Source organism: Numenius arquata, chromosome W, assembly GCF_964106895.1.
Source record: "Numenius arquata chromosome W, bNumArq3.hap1.1, whole genome shotgun sequence".
Taxonomy (NCBI): Eukaryota; Metazoa; Chordata; class Aves; order Charadriiformes; family Scolopacidae; genus Numenius; species Numenius arquata.
Genome location: NC_133615.1, coordinates 11800531 through 11821633, shown reverse-complemented (window position 1 = coordinate 11821633; position 21103 = coordinate 11800531). Strand labels below are relative to the sequence as shown.

The 21103-nt window shown below is 53.8% G+C and overlaps 2 protein-coding genes across 2 annotated transcripts; both read right to left on the bottom strand.

Annotated features, from left to right (window-relative positions):
• Window positions 1-1524: 1524 nt before the first annotated feature.
• LOC141476769 (adenosine 5'-monophosphoramidase HINT1-like) lies at window positions 1525-5478 on the bottom strand. Its single transcript, XM_074165570.1, is given in 6 exon segments — window positions 1525-1864; window positions 2670-2774; window positions 4252-4281; window positions 4283-4505; window positions 4541-4653; window positions 5464-5478. Coding segments are annotated over 6 exon segments (651 nt in total). The 3' UTR covers window positions 1525-1699.
• A 6481-nt stretch (window positions 5479-11959) lies between these two features.
• Window positions 11960-15741, bottom strand: LOC141476768 (adenosine 5'-monophosphoramidase HINT1-like). The gene is given in 6 exon segments (XM_074165569.1): window positions 11960-12124; window positions 12930-13034; window positions 14515-14544; window positions 14546-14768; window positions 14804-14916; window positions 15727-15741. Coding segments are annotated over 6 exon segments (651 nt in total).
• Window positions 15742-21103: the final 5362 nt, after the last annotated feature.

The window sequence follows — 21103 nt, the reverse complement described above, 5'->3', positions numbered from 1 at the left end:
GAAGACCCCTTCCAGTGGGCGTCTCGGATGTCTCAGCAACACAGCGTTCAAGGGCAACGAAGGATGGCCCCGCTTTCCCCTGCCCATCTCCCTTTTTTTAATAGCTGTTAAAGAAAGGTGGAGTTTGCCATCTCCCTGCGATGTACTTTTGGTTTGGGTCTGGCTGGGATGGAGGTAACTTTCCCCATAGCAGCCCTCATAGTGCTGTGCTTTGTAGTTGTAGCTAGGAGGGTGTTGATAACGCACCAAGGTTTTGGCTACTTGTCCTGGGTTGAGAGACACAGGACTATCTTTTCTTCTAATGCTGGGGAAAATTACACTTTTAGAAGACTCTAGTGTCTGAATTTGTGAAAATATTTACTTTATAGCCAGCCAGGCTCTGTGGGATTCAAGGCTAGTGTTTTCGAGCCTTGCCAGGTGCAGGGACAAGGAGGAGCAAGGCCTGGGCATTTGACCCAGGCTGGCCAACAGGAGTATTTCATACCATGAACGTCACATCCAATATAAGTTAGAAAAGTTTGCTGCGTAGCTCGCTCTCTCCCTGATGGCGGCGGTCCAGACAACTCCTTGCCCCGGTGCCGGAGCCCTGAGGCCTTCCCTTCCTCCTGAAGCCATTGCGCTCGCAGTGTCCGATACTTGCTATCCACTGCTGGGAGTGCACCGCTTCCTACTGATATAGATGGCTGAGTATAATTTCTGTATATCTTATATCAGTATCGGGATTAATACTGGTTCTTTAGTATTATTGTTAATTATTTAGTCTTAGCCTATTAAATCTATTTATACTTCAACCCTTGTGTTTTCTTTGTGTTCCCCGATTCCCCTTTCCGGGTGGGGAGGGGTCATCGGGTGATAGAATAATTGTCTAAACGACAATAGGTTGTTATGGGTTCTCTCAAACCATAACACTACTGCTGAGCAGCGCTCCCACAGCATGGAGGCTGTCTCTCCAACCACCCCCACCCCCCCAGTCCAGTAAGCTGGGGGTGGGCAAGAGGTTGGGAGGGGACAGAGCCAGGACAGCTGACCCAAATCGACAAAAAGAGATATTCCACTGTGCTATGGAAGCACCACAGCTGCCATTGGGACCGATTGTTTTCTCCCACCATATCCCTCCTCGGCAGAAAAGGGATATCAACGGGGCCTTATCATCGCACAGCCGTTGATAAAGCGCTCCAACGGGAGTTGGATGCTTCCAACACATTGCACTGTGCCGAAAGCACCCTTGTACGGCATGCCTGTAGCGTCACATACGGTATTTTCTACAGTTGTTGCAGCAGCAGCCTCCACTGGCTTTATGTACGTTTGCGTACCGCTCCCAAAGAGCGAAGAGTTTGCTTCCTACAAGAGGCAGGAGACTGCTAAGCGGTTCCAGCGTCACGCTTCAAATGACTGGCCAAATCACCGTCTATCTATAGAACGCTGCTAACAGACTGAAACACTCCACATACTTACACTCCGGGGAGACACCGTTTTAACTTGCAGAACTATTTCCCCTCAGTAAGACGCGCACAAGACAGAGATGATATCCCCATGCTAAATCTTTATTTGTGCAACTGCTGCTCGCAGCTTTTATTACCTTCCACAGACACACGTCACAAAAAATTCGACATCAACAGTGGCTAGATCGACGGGCAACAGGCGAGATCCATTCAGCGGCGATTTGTACACGTGCAGCAACTCTTGCGGTGCACAAATCTTAGCCAGGCGGCCAGCCCAACTGACGGCCACCCAGAATACGTAGATGTACGCGACACACAGGCTGCCCACCCTCGGGCCCTTCATCCACAACCATCCGGAATCCATTGGCCAGGCCCAGGTGAGCAGCACGCTTCTTGCCAACAGTCATTAAATGCCCAAGCAGCTGGAGAAGGAAGCACAAAACCATAAATAACTACAATAAAAAGCCACACACAAAGAGGGGAGAGGGCAGGGAGGGAAGGAATGAGAGCAGAGCGCCACCCAGAGAAACCAGTTAGCCAATTCCTAGCAATTCAACCACTGCGCTTCAAATTACTGTCTGTCCGCCTGCAACTGACATTTTCCAAGCAAAGCCACAAAGACCGATTACGCACACTATAGGGGGCAAAAAAAGGGCTATGCAATTGCTTGCAAGCTAGACGGGTAACGGACTACAAAACAGCCACAGAAGCTAAGTTTGTCTCCGGGTTAAAGCCCCCCATTACCTCTTCAGGCAACATAAGCAACTCGGGTGGAAAATAAGCTTCAGGCTGCCTTTTGCGTGGGTTTACAAAGTCTCCGAACTTGACTTTTATAGCTAAAAGTGAAGCACCCAGCACCCCTCAACCAGCTTCGCCCTTCCTCACCCCTGACCTGCCAAGAACCCCAAGCCCTCTTCTCCGTATTAGAAGAACTACTACTACTCTTACTCTAAACCGTGACAATAGGCATCAGACTGCGCTCCAAAACAACACTGCATTTTGCACCACAAGTACGTACCCAGGGGTGAGCATTGCTTTACGTCACTACTTTCAGTCAAAAAAGCTCAACTCCGTTACAAGCTAGAGGCAAAAGATTACAGCGCCAGAAAACCCAAAACAGCCTACCGCGCCCTATCGAGAGGAAAAGGGGGGATGGGAAAGAGTCTAGTAAATGAGGAACTAACGACAGGTACAGTCTAGCGTACAGAAAGCTCCCACAGTACTTACACATTCACCAGAATCTTCTGCTTCAGATAACCTGATAACTGGCTCCTTAGGCATGACTAGGAGAAGCGTCGGAGCTTGGGGGGAAAGATCACGGAACGCAAGGCACTGGAGGAAGAGTAAACAGTTAAAACGTAATTGGCTTCGGAGAAAGGTAATAACGGCTTAAGCAAATCAATGTGCCCCACTGAACTCCTACAGAAGCAGATTACCAGATCCCCCAAACACAAGCCGAAACGTTGAGTTTTCCTTACGCGACATTAAAGCTATCTGTACAAAAACACGCAACGTATTTACAGAGCCCCCTCCAGAGGTGGGATTCAGCACGCAGGACGACGGGGGCAAGGAGACGGGCCAGTACTTCAGATTAGCGACCTCCAGTATGTTTTAATCTGGGTCGATCGCTTCCTAAGCGGTTTGTCTCTTCGATGTGGTCCACACAGAGGCAGGAGACAAACGGCTTAACCGAACGGGCAAAGAATTTAGCAAAGTGGAACATCAGCGGCCATTCATTTTCCATGGTACAGGGAGCTCGAGCATTGAACAAAAGCATAAGCGCAGGCAGGAAGCCTGCAAGCGCGTAGTACGAGTCTGTCTTCTACATTGCACGTAAACCCTACCTTCAAAAGCAGAAGACATCCCTCACTGCTAGTCTTCGGCACTTGAACAACAAAATTATACGGGGTACTAACTGAAAGTTAACATCGTGTAGGCAAGGGCTGCATTCTTCCCCCCACAGGCCTAAGCGGCTCGCTCGAGTTCCTAGCACGTTGTGGAGCACCAGCATCCGTGAACCTCGCAAGCATGCTGTTATCACCGTCCCACTTCACCACAGAAACAAGATCTGGGAAGCTTTGGCAGCCTGCAGGATGACGGGTTTCTAGATTTTTATATTTACTTTTTTTTTTTTTTGGAGAAAAATAAGAAGAGCTGTAATTCTTTGCTCCAATAATCCCGTTTGGGGGCTCAGCACCAAAGCCTAGCACAGCAGAGCTGCGAAATCTCGATAATGCTACTAGGAGGCGCATCAAGACCCGCATTTCTCCTGCGCGGAACTAACTCATTACGGTCACTACTCGGACGTTCACCGTTTACATACGTGCGCCTGGAATCCCCGAGGAGACTGACTGCGTGCGCTTAATCTAAGGTTTCAAGACTATCGTCCTACACGAGGTAGGACCGCTCCCATCCCTCGGCAGCAAACTTTGCACGACTTGCAGTGCCAAAGGGATATCACGCGGCAAACGTCTGCGGCTGCCACCAAGTGCGTTACCGTCAGAGGCCCTCCTCTACGCACGCGCGCACACGGCACGGCGAGGCTGGGAACCGAGGCGAGCCGGCCAGCTCCAGCAACCCAGTACGCGCCGCGGCAGCCGCGGGGGCACCGAAGAAGCGCGATGTTATAGGGATCGTGCAGTAGAGAGCGCCACAACCCAGAGAGGCCCCGTCCGTCCCCCGTCCCTCCACCCGCCCTGCCGCGCTCCCGGGCACCGCGTCCTCGGCTCAGGGTGCCTGCGAGCGCGGGGGGAGGGGAGGGGAGGGGGGAAGGGAAGAGGAACCGCGCACAGAGCAAAGCCGCGGCTACCTCCTCGTCCTCGTAGGCGACGTTGGCGGGGAAGCGCCTTGCCGATGATCTTTCCGAAGACAGCAGTGGCGCCACCGGGCCAGGCGGCCCGCGCCCCAATAAGCTCGTCAGCCACGACAACGCCCGTTGTCGCCCCCGCGCTTCCTCCGCTCGGCCAGGCCCTCCGCGGCGCCCATTGGGCCGCCAGATCGCCGCCGGCCGACCCCGCGTCTCGATTGGCTGTCTCGTCTGTCGTTTTCGCTTGTTCCCGTCCCCTTGGCGGGTCCGCCCTCGTCGACCCGGTGCTTACCGGGGCTCAGGGAGCTTGCGTGCCCTCGGGGCGCGGAGGGATCCGACCTGGGGGTGGAGGGAGAAGACGTTGGCGAGTCCGCGGAGGGATCCGCGCCGTGTAGTGCTGCGACCCTGTGGGCGGGCAACGAGGTCTCAGAAGAGGCTGTCGTAGCTAGAAGTACTATTGGTTGTTACTTATTACCGCATCAAGTCTACCCCAAACGTGCTTGTGGCTTTTTGGTGCAGTCAAAGGACTGCTTTTGCCAGGGCAGGCCAGGCCTTAACTTTTCAGAACACTCCGCAGAACCAACAGAAGTCGCTCTAAATTGTTCCCTGAAAGCCCCACTTTGATTGCAGACGTTTCTAAGCTGCACGCCTCCTGGGACAAAATAAAATACAAAGCGTGTCTTCAGCACTGGTGGCTTGAGGGCTGGGGGGCAGATCGAGATAGGATTTGCGCTAAGCTGGGTAGGAGGCTCGTAGAAAAACAGGCAGCGCCCCCAAAGCTGCCCAAGGGTGGTCTCTGGTGCCCTGCACCCCCGGGGATAGCGAGCAATTTGATTGGTCTACACAACTGTATCGTAACACACATAACCCCTGCTTTCCTCTGTATCGGGCTCAGGGTATCCTTAGCCTTCTTTGCGGCAAGGGCACGTTGTCGGCTCACGTTCAACTTGGTGTCCGCCAGGAGCCCCCCCCACATCCTTTTCTGCAAAGCTGCTTTCCAGCCAGTCGGCCTCCGGCATCTACTGGTGCATGGGGTTGTTCCTCCCCAGGTGCAGGACTTGCGTGTGTTCAGGTTCCTCGGGTGGTCTCGAACCGGTTCGTTTCCTACGATGGGAGGGACTTTGTTCCCCCAGTCCCTGCCTTGAGGTTCGGGGACTTGAGAGCTGTGGGAACAGTGATTGCCAGTGAAAACGGAGGAGAAAAATCGTTGAGTACCTCGGCCTTCTCCATGTCGGTTGGCGCTAGATCTCCTGTCTTATTTATCGGAGGGGGGGTGGTGTAGGTTTTCTTTAGTCTTCCTTTTCTGACCAACGCAACTGTAGAAGCCCTTCTTCTGATTCTTCACATCCCTTGCCAAATTCAGCTCCAGCTGTGCCTTACCTTTCCCGATCCCATCCCTACACACCCGGGCAGCATGCCTATATTCTTCCCAGGATGCGTGTCTCTGCTTCCACTGCCTATGCATTTCCTTCTTGCGCTTCAGCTCGACCAGAAGGTCCTTGCTCAGCCGTGCTGGGCTCCTGCCTTCCTTGCCCGATTTCATAGAATCATAGAATCGTCTAGGTTGGCAGGGACCTTGCAGATCATCGAGTCCAACCATTAACCTAACGCTACCCAAACCACCACGCCTACCCGTCTTTTAAATACCCCCAGGGATGGCGATTCAACCGCTTCCCCGGGCAGCCTGTTCCAATGTTTGGTAACCCTTTCTGCGAGGGAAATTTTCCTAATATCCGTCCTAAACCTGCCCTGGCGCAACTGGAGGCCGTTTCCTCTTGTCCTATCGCTTGTTGCTTGGGAGAAGAGACCAACCCCTGCCTCGCTACAGCCTCCTTGCAGGTAGTTGTAGAGGGCGATAAGGTCTCCCCTCAGCCTCCTTTTCTCCAGGCTAAACAACCCCAGTTCCCTCAGCCCCTCCTCATAAGACTTGTGCTCTAGACTCCTCACCAGCTTGGTTGCCCTTCTCTGGACACACTCCGGAATCTCAATGTCTTTCTTGTAGCGAGGGGCCCAAAACTGAACACAGTACTCAAAGTGGGGCCTCACCAGCGCCGAGTACAGCGGGACGATCGCTTCCCTAGTCCTGCTCACCACACTATTCCTGACACAGGCCAGGATGCCGTTGGCCGCCTTGGCCACCTGGGCACGCTGCTGGCTCATATTCAGCCGGCTGTCCACCAACACCCCCAGGTCCTTTTCTGCCGGGCAGCTTTCCGGCCACTCTTCCCCAAGCCTGTAGCATTGCCTGGGGTCATTGTGACCCAAGTGCAGGACCCGGCACTTGGCCTTGTTGAACCTCATACCGCTGGCCTCGGCCCATCGATCCAGCCTGTCCAGATCCCTCTGTAGAGCCAGCCTACCCTCAAGCAGATCGACGCTCCCGCCCAACTTGGTGTCGGCTGCAAACTTACCGAGGGTGCACTCGATTCCCTCGTCCAGGTCGTTGATAAAGATATTAAACAGAACCGGCCCCAGTACTGAGCCCTGGGGAACACCGCTCGTGACCGGCCGCCAACTGGATTTAACTCCATTCACCACAACTCTTTGGGCCCGGCCATCCAGCCAGTTTTTTTACCCGGCGAAGAGTACGCCCGTCCAAACCATGGGCAGCCAGTTTCTCCAGGAGGATGCTGTGGGAAACGGTGTCAAAGGCTTTACTAAAGTCTAGGTAGACAAATTTCTATTTTCCCATGTCTTACGCATGGGAATCCAGAGCTCTTGTGCTCTAAGAAAAAAACGTGCTTAAAGAGCTGCCAGCTCCCTTCTGCTCCTTCTGCACAGGGGCTTCCAACTCCTCCTGTTTGTCGCCCGTGCTGCGCGCACTGGTATAGAGGCACTTCAGTTGGGCTGTCGACCGCGTCACCTTTTTGGAGGATCAAGCCCCAATTCCTTTGCGGCATTTCTCGGGTGTTCCCCTGTTGGTTCCTAACGCATCAGCAGCCCCTGGCTCTTCCCTGTTGCTCAGAACTCCATCCCCTTCTCCCGCTGAGTCTAGTTTAAAGCCCTCCTTGTAAGTCTGGCCGGCTTGTTGGCAAAGACCCTCTTGCCCTGCTTGGTCAGGTGAATCCCATCAGCTCCCAACAGACCCGGCTTCTCAAAGGTACATCCGTGATCATAGAAGCCAAAACCTTGAGTATGGCAGCAGCTACGCAGCCAGGCAGTCACCTGTTCAATTCGTCTCCTCTTTCCTGGACCCCTTCCTCTGACTGGGAGGATAGAGGAGACCACCACCTGTGCTCCTGATCCTTTCAACATCGCTCCGAGGGACATCACATAGTCTCTTTGGAGGGTTCTAAGTTGCCTCGTCAGACCCTACACGGAATAGTAGGAGCGGATGATAATCTGTAGGGATCACCAGGCTCGGCAGCCTCTCGGTGATGCCACGAATGCGAGCTCCTGGCAGGCAGCAGACTTCTCTAGAGAAATTGTCTGGACGGCAAACGGGTGCTTCGGTGCCTCTCAGTAGGGAATCTCCAATTGCTAATACCTTACGTGCTTTTCTGGTGGCACTGGTTCCCATGCGGGTGGATGGGTCCGCTTTGCGTGGTTGGCTTGGCCAAGTTAACCAAGCTCACACCTACTCCATGACCTCTTTACAGCTGTTCCAGTTCCTCGTCACTTTTATTACCAAGTGAGAAAAAAAATGGAGACTAGAGCCTTTTTCTCACGAGAGCCTCTTATTGCTCAGAAAGAAGGCTTTTTCCCTTGAAATTTCCCCCCCTCAAAGTGACTGGATCCCCAGCTATTTCCCGACTTTCCTATCTCCAAAGCGTCCTGTTCCTAGCCCAGTCACTATCATTCCTTAAACCACCAACCCCCTTCACTTCTACACGGAGGAACCTGCCTTTCAGGCTTTGTGATGGGTTCACCTTGGCCGGCTGCCAGGGGCCCGCCCAGCTGCTCTCTCACTGCCCCTCCTCAACAGGGCAGGGGGAGAAAACAGGATGACAAAGTTCCTTCCTTCAGGAAACATCCACCTGCCGGATCCACGGGCAGCAGGGAAATACCTGCCCCGGGCAGCGCTTTGCCCCTTCTTAGTTAAAAACTGGCTGGAGGGCCGGGCCCAGAGAGTGGTGGTGAATGGAGTTAAATCCAGTTGGCGGCCGGTCACGAGTGATGTCCCCCAGGGCGCGGTACTGGGACCCGTTCTCTTTAACATCTTTATCAATGATCTGGACGAGGGGATTGAGTGCACCCTCAGTAAGTTCGCAGATGACACTAAGTTGGGTGGCAGTGTCGACCTGCTGGAGGGTAGAAAGGCTTTGCAGAGGGATCCGGACAGGTTGGATCGATGGGCTGAGACCAATGGGATGAGGTTCAACAAGGCGAAGTGCCGGGTCCTCCACTTGGGTCACAACGACCCCAGGCAGCGCTACAGGCTTGGGGAAGAGTGGCTGGAGAGCTGCCCGGCAGAAAAGGACCTGGGGGTGTTGGTGGACAGCCGGCTGAACATGAGCCAGCAGTGTGCCCAGGTGGCCAAGGCGGCCAACAGCATCCTGGCCTGTATCAGGAACAGTGTGGTGAGTAGGACTCGGGAGGTGATCGTCCCCCTGTACTCGGCATTGGTGAGGCCCCACCTCAAGTACTGTGTCCAGTTTTGGGCCCCCTACCACAAAAAAGACATCGAGGTGCTGGAGCGGGTCCAGAGAAGAGCAACAAGGCTGGTGAGGGGTCTGGAGCACAAGTCTTATGAGGAGAGGCTGAGGGAACTAGGGTTATTCAGCCTGGAGAAAAGGAGGCTGAGGGGAGACCTTATTGCTCTCTACAACTACCTGCAAGGAGGGTGTAGAGAGGCGGGGGTCGGTCTCTTCTCCCAAGTCACGGGCGACAGGACTAGAGGAAACGGCCTCAAGTTGCGCGGGGGGAGGTACAGGCTGGATATTAGGAAATTTTTTTTCACTGAAAGGGTTATCAGACATTGGAATGGGCTGCCCAGGGAGGTGGTTGAAGCACCATCCCTGGAAGTGTTCAAAAGACAGGTTGACGTGGTGCTGGGAGACATGGTTTAGTGATGGTGTTGCATTTTGTTGTTTTGTGGGTGTTTATTTTTGTCAGTTAGGTTGATGGTTGGACAAGATGATCTTGAAGGTCCCTTCCAACCTAGAAGATTCTGTGATTCTGTGAAATATGTTTGCACAGGGGCGCCACCAGCTTCGCTGAGCTGCTCGGCTTTGGCCCGCGGCGAGTCCGGTGCCTAGCTGGCTGGAACCAGCTGTGTCCGGCGCAGGGCAGACCCTGGCCTCTTCTCACGGAGGCCACCCCCGCAGGCCGCACCTGGAGCACCGCGTCCAGTTCTTGTCCCCACAATTCAAAAAAAGGTGCAGACAGACTGGAGAGGGTCCCAAGGAGGGCCACGAAGATGATCAAAGGGCTGGAGAACCTCCCCTACCAGGAAACACTGAAGGAGTTGGGTCTTTTCTCCCTTGGAAAAGAGAAGGCTCGGGGAGAGGGGGGGGACGGGGACCTCATCACAGTATTGCAGTACTGAAAGGGTGGCTACAAAGAAGAGGACGGAGGCTTTGCCACAAAAGGTCCGACCAGATGATCTTTCGAGGTCCCTTCCCACCTGGGCTGCTCTAGGATTCTACGATTCTTCGGTGGATCACTGTTCAATAACCCTTTGCTCTCTCGGGTCTGGAGCAAAGCATGGGCAGCGTCGCCTGCGAGGCGAGACATAAATCCCACCGGGCGCCAGAGACTTCCAAAACCTACGGTAATCACCCCATGCCTAGCTGCTTCAAAACTCCCCTGCCCCCAGAAGCGGGAACACCTTCTAGATACCTCGGGGAGTTTACACAGGCGGAACAAGGGATGTTACCTAGCTCAGTCATCCAGTAAGCAAACACTGCACCAGTGCAGTTTCAAGGAAACACCACATGTCAGTTTCCATAAACTGCAGGCAAATCATTTCCATCTCCTCCCTGGGAAGATTAAATAAAGGCAAAGTCCTCGGGTTACTTACACGCCCGTGTCACCAAACTTCACCTGATCGCTTGGGGATATAGAAGAGATGAAGACGCCTTCCAGTGGGCGTCTCGGATGTCTCAGCAACACAGCGTTCAAGGGCAACGAAGGATGGCCCCGCTTTCCCCTGCCCATCTCCCTTTTTTTAATAGCTGTTAAAGAAAGGTGGAGTTTGCCATCTCCCTGCGATGTACTTTTGGTTTGGGTCTGGCTGGGATGGAGGTAACTTTCCCCATAGCAGCCCTCATAGTGCTGTGCTTTGTAGTTGTAGCTAGGAGGGTGTTGATAGCGCACCAAGGTTTTGGCTACTTGTCCTGGGTTGAGAGACACAGGACTATCTTTTCTTCTAATGCTGGGGAAAATTACACTTTTAGAAGACTCTAGTGTCTGAATTTGTGAAAATATTTACTTTATAGCCAGCCAGGCTCTGTGGGATTCAAGGCTAGTGTTTTCGAGCCTTGCCAGGTGCAGGGACAAGGAGGAGCAAGGCCTGGGCATTTGACCCAGGCTGGCCAACAGGAGTATTTCATACCATGAACGTCACATCCAATATAAGTTAGAAAAGTTTGCTGCGTAGCTCGCTCTCTCCCTGATGGCGGCGGTCCAGACAACTCCTTGCCCCGGTGCCGGAGCCCTGAGGCCTTCCCTTCCTCCTGAAGCCATTGCGCTCGCAGTGTCCGATACTTGCTATCCACTGCTGGGAGTGCACCGCTTCCTACTGATATAGATGGCTGAGTATAATTTCTGTATATCTTATATCAGTATCGGGATTAATACTGGTTCTTTAGTATTATTGTTAATTATTTAGTCTTAGCCTATTAAATCTATTTATACTTCAACCCTTGTGTTTTCTTTGTGTTCCCCGATTCCCCTTTCCGGGTGGGGAGGGGTCATCGGGTGATAGAATAATTGTCTAAACGACAATAGGTTGTTATGGGTTCTCTCAAACCATAACACTACTGCTGAGCAGCGCTCCCACAGCATGGAGGCTGTCTCTCCAACCACCCCCACCCCCCCAGTCCAGTAAGCTGGGGGTGGGCAAGAGGTTGGGAGGGGACAGAGCCAGGACAGCTGACCCAAATCGACAAAAAGAGATATTCCACTGTGCTATGGAAGCACCACAGCTGCCATTGGGACCGATTGTTTTCTCCCACCATATCCCTCCTCGGCAGAAAAGGGATATCAACGGGGCCTTATCATCGCACAGCCGTTGATAAAGCGCTCCAACGGGAGTTGGATGCTTCCAACACATTGCACTGTGCCGAAAGCACCCTTGTACGGCATGCCTGTAGCGTCACATACGGTATTTTCTACAGTTGTTGCAGCAGCAGCCTCCACTGGCTTTATGTACGTTTGCGTACCGCTCCCAAAGAGCGAAGAGTTTGCTTCCTACAAGAGGCAGGAGACTGCTAAGCGGTTCCAGCGTCACGCTTCAAATGACTGGCCAAATCACCGTCTATCTATAGAACGCTGCTAACAGACTGAAACACTCCACATACTTACACTCCGGGGAGACACCGTTTTAACTTGCAGAACTATTTCCCCTCAGTAAGACGCGCACAAGACAGAGATGATATCCCCATGCTAAATCTTTATTTGTGCAACTGCTGCTCGCAGCTTTTATTACCTTCCACAGACACACGTCACAAAAAATTCGACATCAACAGTGGCTAGATCGACGGGCAACAGGCGAGATCCATTCAGCGGCGATTTGTACACGTGCAGCAACTCTTGCGGTGCACAAATCTTAGCCAGGCGGCCAGCCCAACTGACGGCCACCCAGAATACGTAGATGTACGCGACACACAGGCTGCCCACCCTCGGGCCCTTCATCCACAACCATCCGGAATCCATTGGCCAGGCCCAGGTGAGCAGCACGCTTCTTGCCAACAGTCATTAAATGCCCAAGCAACTGGAGAAGGAAGCACAAAACCATAAATAACTACAATAAAAAGCCACACACAAAGAGGGGAGAGGGCAGGGAGGGAAGGAATGAGAGCAGAGCGCCACCCAGAGAAACCAGTTAGCCAATTCCTAGCAATTCAACCACTGCGCTTCAAATTACTGTCTGTCCGCCTGCAACTGACATTTTCCAAGCAAAGCCACAAAGACCGATTACGCACACTATAGGGGGCAAAAAAAGGGCTATGCAATTGCTTGCAAGCTAGACGGGTAACGGACTACAAAACAGCCACAGAAGCTAAGTTTGTCTCCGGGTTAAAGCCCCCCATTACCTCTTCAGGCAACATAAGCAACTCGGGTGGAAAATAAGCTTCAGGCTGCCTTTTGCGTGGGTTTACAAAGTCTCCGAACTTGACTTTTATAGCTAAAAGTGAAGCACCCAGCACCCCTCAACCAGCTTCGCCCTTCCTCACCCCTGACCTGCCAAGAACCCCAAGCCCTCTTCTCCGTATTAGAAGAACTACTACTACTCTTACTCTAAACCGTGACAATAGGCATCAGACTGCGCTCCAAAACAACACTGCATTTTGCACCACAAGTACGTACCCAGGGGTGAGCATTGCTTTACGTCACTACTTTCAGTCAAAAAAGCTCAACTCCGTTACAAGCTAGAGGCAAAAGATTACAGCGCCAGAAAACCCAAAACAGCCTACCGCGCCCTATCGAGAGGAAAAGGGGGGATGGGAAAGAGTCTAGTAAATGAGGAACTAACGACAGGTACAGTCTAGCGTACAGAAAGCTCCCACAGTACTTACACATTCACCAGAATCTTCTGCTTCAGATAACCTGATAACTGGCTCCTTAGGCATGACTAGGAGAAGCGTCGGAGCTTGGGGGGAAAGATCACGGAACGCAAGGCACTGGAGGAAGAGTAAACAGTTAAAACGTAATTGGCTTCGGAGAAAGGTAATAACGGCTTAAGCAAATCAATGTGCCCCACTGAACTCCTACAGAAGCAGATTACCAGATCCCCCAAACACAAGCCGAAACGTTGAGTTTTCCTTACGCGGCATTAAAGCTATCTGTACAAAAACACGCAACGTATTTACAGAGCCCCCTCCAGAGGTGGGATTCAGCACGCAGGACGACGGGGGCAAGGAGACGGGCCAGTACTTCAGATTAGCGACCTCCAGTATGTTTTAATCTGGGTCGATCGCTTCCTAAGCGGTTTGTCTCTTCGATGTGGTCCACACAGAGGCAGGAGACAAACGGCTTAACCGAACGGGCAAAGAATTTAGCAAAGTGGAACATCAGCGGCCATTCATTTTCCATGGTACAGGGAGCTCGAGCATTGAACAAAAGCATAAGCGCAGGCAGGAAGCCTGCAAGCGCGTAGTACGAGTCTGTCTTCTACATTGCACGTAAACCCTACCTTCAAAAGCAGAAGACATCCCTCACTGCTAGTCTTCGGCACTTGAACAACAAAATTATACGGGGTACTAACTGAAAGTTAACATCGTGTAGGCAAGGGCTGCATTCTTCCCCCCACAGGCCTAAGCGGCTCGCTCGAGTTCCTAGCACGTTGTGGAGCACCAGCATCCGTGAACCTCGCAAGCATGCTGTTATCACCGTCCCACTTCACCACAGAAACAAGATCTGGGAAGCTTTGGCAGCCTGCAGGATGACGGGTTTCTAGATTTTTATATTTACTTTTTTTTTTTTTTTTTGGAGAAAAATAAGAAGAGCTGTAATTCTTTGCTCCAATAATCCCGTTTGGGGGCTCAGCACCAAAGCCTAGCACAGCAGAGCTGCGAAATCTCGATAATGCTACTAGGAGGCGCATCAAGACCCGCATTTCTCCTGCGCGGAACTAACTCATTACGGTCACTACTCGGACGTTCACCGTTTACATACGTGCGCCTGGAATCCCCGAGGAGACTGACTGCGTGCGCTTAATCTAAGGTTTCAAGACTATCGTCCTACACGAGGTAGGACCGCTCCCATCCCTCGGCAGCAAACTTTGCACGACTTGCAGTGCCAAAGGGATATCACGCGGCAAACGTCTGCGGCTGCCACCAAGTGCGTTACCGTCAGAGGCCCTCCTCTACGCACGCGCGCACACGGCACGGCGAGGCTGGGAACCGAGGCGAGCCGGCCAGCTCCAGCAACCCAGTACGCGCCGCGGCAGCCGCGGGGGCACCGAAGAAGCGCGATGTTATAGGGATCGTGCAGTAGAGAGCGCCACAACCCAGAGAGGCCCCGTCCGTCCCCCGTCCCTCCACCCGCCCTGCCGCGCTCCCGGGCACCGCGTCCTCGGCTCAGGGTGCCTGCGAGCGCGGGGGGAGGGGAGGGGAGGGGGGAAGGGAAGAGGAACCGCGCACAGAGCAAAGCCGCGGCTACCTCCTCGTCCTCGTAGGCGACGTTGGCGGGGAAGCGCCTTGCCGATGATCTTTCCGAAGACAGCAGTGGCGCCACCGGGCCAGGCGGCCCGCGCCCCAATAAGCTCGTCAGCCACGACAACGCCCGTTGTCGCCCCCGCGCTTCCTCCGCTCGGCCAGGCCCTCCGCGGCGCCCATTGGGCCGCCAGATCGCCGCCGGCCGACCCCGCGTCTCGATTGGCTGTCTCGTCTGTCGTTTTCGCTTGTTCCCGTCCCCTTGGCGGGTCCGCCCTCGTCGACCCGGTGCTTACCGGGGCTCAGGGAGCTTGCGTGCCCTCGGGGCGCGGAGGGATCCGACCTGGGGGTGGAGGGAGAAGACGTTGGCGAGTCCGCGGAGGGATCCGCGCCGTGTAGTGCTGCGACCCTGTGGGCGGGCAACGAGGTCTCAGAAGAGGCTGTCGTAGCTAGAAGTACTATTGGTTGTTACTTATTACCGCATCAAGTCTACCCCAAACGTGCTTGTGGCTTTTTGGTGCAGTCAAAGGACTGCTTTTGCCAGGGCAGGCCAGGCCTTAACTTTTCAGAACACTCCGCAGAACCAACAGAAGTCGCTCTAAATTGTTCCCTGAAAGCCCCACTTTGATTGCAGACGTTTCTAAGCTGCACGCCTCCTGGGACAAAATAAAATACAAAGCGTGTCTTCAGCACTGGTGGCTTGAGGGCTGGGGGGCAGATTGAGATAGGATTTGCGCTAAGCTGGGTAGGAGGCTCGTAGAAAAACAGGCAGCGCCCCCAAAGCTGCCCAAGGGTGGTCTCTGGTGCCCTGCACCCCCGGGGATAGCGAGCAATTTGATTGGTCTACACAACTGTATCGTAACACACATAACCCCTGCTTTCCTCTGTATCGGGCTCAGGGTATCCTTAGCCTTCTTTGCGGCAAGGGCACGTTGTCGGCTCACGTTCAACTTGGTGTCCGCCAGGAGCCCCCCCCACATCCTTTTCTGCAAAGCTGCTTTCCAGCCAGTCGGCCTCCGGCATCTACTGGTGCATGGGGTTGTTCCTCCCCAGGTGCAGGACTTGCGTGTGTTCAGGTTCCTCGGGTGGTCTCGAACCGGTTCGTTTCCTACGATGGGAGGGACTTTGTTCCCCCAGTCCCTGCCTTGAGGTTCGGGGACTTGAGAGCTGTGGGAACAGTGATTGCCAGTGAAAACGGAGGAGAAAAATCGTTGAGTACCTCGGCCTTCTCCATGTCGGTTGGCGCTAGATCTCCTGTCTTATTTATCGGAGGGGGGGTGGTGTAGGTTTTCTTTAGTCTTCCTTTTCTGACCAACGCAACTGTAGAAGCCCTTCTTCTGATTCTTCACATCCCTTGCCAAATTCAGCTCCAGCTGTGCCTTACCTTTCCCGATCCCATCCCTACACACCCGGGCAGCATGCCTATATTCTTCCCAGGATGCGTGTCTCTGCTTCCACTGCCTATGCATTTCCTTCTTGCGCTTCAGCTCGACCAGAAGGTCCTTGCTCAGCCGTGCTGGGCTCCTGCCTTCCTTGCCCGATTTCATAGAATCATAGAATCGTCTAGGTTGGCAGGGACCTTGCAGATCATCGAGTCCAACCATTAACCTAACGCTACCCAAACCACCACGCCTACCCGTCTTTTAAATACCCCCAGGGATGGCGATTCAACCGCTTCCCCGGGCAGCCTGTTCCAATGTTTGGTAACCCTTTCTGCGAGGGAAATTTTCCTAATATCCGTCCTAAACCTGCCCTGGCGCAACTGGAGGCCGTTTCCTCTTGTCCTATCGCTTGTTGCTTGGGAGAAGAGACCAACCCCTGCCTCGCTACAGCCTCCTTGCAGGTAGTTGTAGAGGGCGATAAGGTCTCCCCTCAGCCTCCTTTTCTCCAGGCTAAACAACCCCAGTTCCCTCAGCCCCTCCTCATAAGACTTGTGCTCTAGACTCCTCACCAGCTTGGTTGCCCTTCTCTGGACACACTCCGGAATCTCAATGTCTTTCTTGTAGCGAGGGGCCCAAAACTGAACACAGTACTCAAAGTGGGGCCTCACCAGCGCCGAGTACAGCGGGACGATCGCTTCCCTAGTCCTGCTCACCACACTATTCCTGACACAGGCCAGGATGCCGTTGGCCGCCTTGGCCACCTGGGCACGCTGCTGGCTCATATTCAGCCGGCTGTCCACCAACACCCCCAGGTCCTTTTCTGCCGGGCAGCTTTCCGGCCACTCTTCCCCAAGCCTGTAGCATTGCCTGGGGTCGTTGTGACCCAAGTGCAGGACCCGGCACTTGGCCTTGTTGAACCTCATACCGCTGGCCTCGGCCCATCGATCCAGCCTGTCCAGATCCCTCTGTAGAGCCAGCCTACCCTCAAGCAGATCGACGCTCCCGCCCAACTTGGTGTCGGCTGCAAACTTACCGAGGGTGCACTCGATTCCCTCGTCCAGGTCGTTGATAAAGATATTAAACAGAACCGGCCCCAGTACTGAGCCCTGGGGAACACCGCTCGTGACCGGCCGCCAACTGGATTTAACTCCATTCACCACAACTCTTTGGGCCCGGCCATCCAGCCAGTTTTTTTACCCGGCGAAGAGTACGCCCGTCCAAACCATGGGCAGCCAGTTTCTCCAGGAGGATGCTGTGGGAAACGGTGTCAAAGGCTTTACTAAAGTCTAGGTAGACAAATTTCTATTTTCCCATGTCTTACGCATGGGAATCCAGAGCTCTTGTGCTCTAAGAAAAAAACGTGCTTAAAGAGCTGCCAGCTCCCTTCTGCTCCTTCTGCACAGGGGCTTCCAACTCCTCCTGTTTGTCGCCCGTGCTGCGCGCACTGGTATAGAGGCACTTCAGTTGGGCTGTCGACCGCGTCACCTTTTTGGAGGATCAAGCCCCAATTCCTTTGCGGCATTTCTCGGGTGTTCCCCTGTTGGTTCCTAACGCATCAGCAGCCCCTGGCTCTTCCCTGTTGCTCAGAACTCCATCCCCTTCTCCCGCTGAGTCTAGTTTAAAGCCCTCCTTGTAAGTCTGGCCGGCTTGTTGGCAAAGACCCTCTTGCCCTGCTTGGTCAGGTGAATCCCATCAGCTCCCAACAGACCCGGCTTCTCAAAGGTACATCCGTGATCATAGAAGCCAAAACCTTGAGTATGGCAGCAGCTACGCAGCCAGGCAGTCACCTGTTCAATTCGTCTCCTCTTTCCTGGACCCCTTCCTCTGACTGGGAGGATAGAGGAGACCACCACCTGTGCTCCTGATCCTTTCAACATCGCTCCGAGGGACATCACATAGTCTCTTTGGAGGGTTCTAAGTTGCCTCGTCAGACCCTACACGGAATAGTAGGAGCGGATGATAATCTGTAGGGATCACCAGGCTCGGCAGCCTCTCGGTGATGCCACGAATGCGAGCTCCTGGCAGGCAGCAGACTTCTCTAGAGAAATTGTCTGGACGGCAAACGGGTGCTTCGGTGCCTCTCAGTAGGGAATCTCCAATTGCTAATACCTTACGTGCTTTTCTGGTGGCACTGGTTCCCATGCGGGTGGATGGGTCCGCTTTGCGTGGTTGGCTTGGCCAAGTTAACCAAGCTCACACCTACTCCATGACCTCTTTACAGCTGTTCCAGTTCCTCGTCACTTTTATTACCAAGTGAGAAAAAAAATGGAGACTAGAGCCTTTTTCTCACGAGAGCCTCTTATTGCTCAGAAAGAAGGCTTTTTCCCTTGAAATTTCCCCCCCTCAAAGTGACTGGATCCCCAGCTATTTCCCGACTTTCCTATCTCCAAAGCGTCCTGTTCCTAGCCCAGTCACTATCATTCCTTAAACCACCAACCCCCTTCACTTCTACACGGAGGAACCTGCCTTTCAGGCTTTGTGATGGGTTCACCTTGGCCGGCTGCCAGGGGCCCGCCCAGCTGCTCTCTCACTGCCCCTCCTCAACAGGGCAGGGGGAGAAAACAGGATGACAAAGTTCCTTCCTTCAGGAAACATCCACCTGCCGGATCCACGGGCAGCAGGGAAATACCTGCCCCGGGCAGCGCTTTGCCCCTTCTTAGTTAAAAACTGGCTGGAGGGCCGGGCCCAGAGAGTGGTGGTGAATGGAGTTAAATCCAGTTGGCGGCCGGTCACGAGTGGTGTCCCCCAGGGCGCGGTACTGGGACCCGTTCTCTTTAACATCTTTATCAATGATCTGGACGAGGGGATTGAGTGCACCCTCAGTAAGTTCGCAGACGACACTAAGTTGGGTGGCAGTGTCGACCTGCTGGAGGGTAGAAAGGCTTTGCAGAGGGATCCGGACAGGTTGGATCGATGGGCTGAGACCAATGGGATGAGGTTCAACAAGGCGAAGTGCCGGGTCCTCCACTTGGGTCACAACGACCCCAGGCAGCGCTACAGGCTTGGGGAAGAGTGGCTGGAGAGCTGCCCGGCAGAAAAGGACCTGGGGGTGTTGGTGGACAGCCGGCTGAACATGAGCCAGCAGTGTGCCCAGGTGGCCAAGGCGGCCAACAGCATCCTGGCCTGTATCAGGAACAGTGTGGCGAGTAGGACTCGGGAGGTGATCGTCCCCCTGTACTCGGCATTGGTGAGGCCCCACCTCAAGTACTGTGTCCAGTTTTGGGCCCCCTACCACAAAAAAGACATCGAGGTGCTGGAGCGGGTCCAGAGAAGAGCAACAAGGCTGGTGAGGGGTCTGGAGCACAAGTCTTATGAGGAGAGGCTGAGGGAACTAGGGTTATTCAGCCTGGAGAAAAGGAGGCTGAGGGGAGACCTTATTGCTCTCTACAACTACCTGCAAGGAGGGTGTAGAGAGGCGGGGGTCGGTCTCTTCTCCCAAGTCACGGGCGACAGGACTAGAGGAAACGGCCTCAAGTTGCGCGGGGGGAGGTACAGGCTGGATATTAGGAAATTTTTTTTCACTGAAAGGGTTATCAGACATTGGAATGGGCTGCCCAGGGAGGTGGTTGAAGCACCATCCCTGGAAGTGTTCAAAAGACAGGTTGACGTGGTGCTGGGAGACATGGTTTAGTGATGGTGTTGCATTTTGTTGTTTTGTGGGTGTTTATTTTTGTCAGTTAGGTTGATGGTTGGACAAGATGATCTTGAAGGTCCCTTCCAACCTAGAAGATTCTGTGATTCTGTGAAATATGTTTGCACAGGGGCGCCACCAGCTTCGCTGAGCTGCTCGGCTTTGGCCCGCGGCGAGTCCGGTGCCTAGCTGGCTGGAACCAGCTGTGTCCGGCGCAGGGCAGACCCTGGCCTCTTCTCACGGAGGCCACCCCTGCAGGCCGCACCTGGAGCACCGCGTCCAGTTCTTGTCCCCACAATTCAAAAAAAGGTGCAGACAGACTGGAGAGGGTCCCAAGGAGGGCCACGAAGATGATCAAAGGGCTGGAGAACCTCCCCTACCAGGAAACACTGAAGGAGTTGGGTCTTTTCTCCCTTGGAAAAGAGAAGGCTCGGGGAGAGGGGGGGGACGGGGACCTCATCACAGTATTGCAGTACTGAAAGGGTGGCTACAAAGAAGAGGACGGAGGCTTTGCCACAAAAGGTCCGACCAGATGATCTTTCGAGGTCCCTTCCCACCTGGGCTGCTCTAGGATTCTACGATTCTTCGGTGGATCACTGTTCAATAACCCTTTGCTCTCTCGGGTCTGGAGCAAAGCATGGGCAGCGTCGCCTGCGAGGCGAGACATAAATCCCACCGGGCGCCAGAGACTTCCAAAACCTACGGTAATCACCCCATGCCTAGCTGCTTCAAAACTCCCCTGCCCCCAGAAGCGGGAACACCTTCTAGATACCTCGGGGAGTTTACACAGGCGGAACAAGGGATGTTACCTAGCTCAGTCATCCAGTAAGCAAACACTGCACCAGTGCAGTTTCAAGGAAACACCACATGTCAGTTTCCATAAACTGCAGGCAAATCATTTCCATCTCCTCCCTGGGAAGATTAAATAAAGGCAAAGTCCTCGGGTTACTTACACGCCCGTGTCACCAAACTTCACCTGATCGCTTGGGGATATAGAAGAGATGAAGACGCCTTCCAGTGGGCGTCTCGGATGTCTCAGCAACACAGCGTTCAAGGGCAACGAAGGATGGCCCCGCTTTCCCCTGCCCATCTCCCTTTTTTTAATAGCTGTTAAAGAAAGGTGGAGTTTGCCATCTCCCTGCGATGTACTTTTGGTTTGGGTCTGGCTGGGATGGAGGTAACTTTCCCCATAGCAGCCCTCATAGTGCTGTGCTTTGTAGTTGTAGCTAGGAGGGTGTTGATAACGCACCAAGGTTTTGGCTACTTGTCCTGGGTTGAGAGACACAGGACTATCTTTTCTTCTAATGCTGGGGAAAATTACACTTTTAGAAGACTCTAGTGTCTGAATTTGTGAAAATATTTACTTTATAGCCAGCCAGGCTCTGTGGGATTCAAGGCTAGTGTTTTCGAGCCTTGCCAGGTGCAGGGACAAGGAGGAGCAAGGCCTGGGCATTTGACCCAGGCTGGCCAACAGGAGTATTTCATACCATGAACGTCACATCCAATATAAGTTAGAAAAGTTTGCTGCGTAGCTCGCTCTCTCCCTGATGGCGGCGGTCCAGACAACTCCTTGCCCCGGTGCC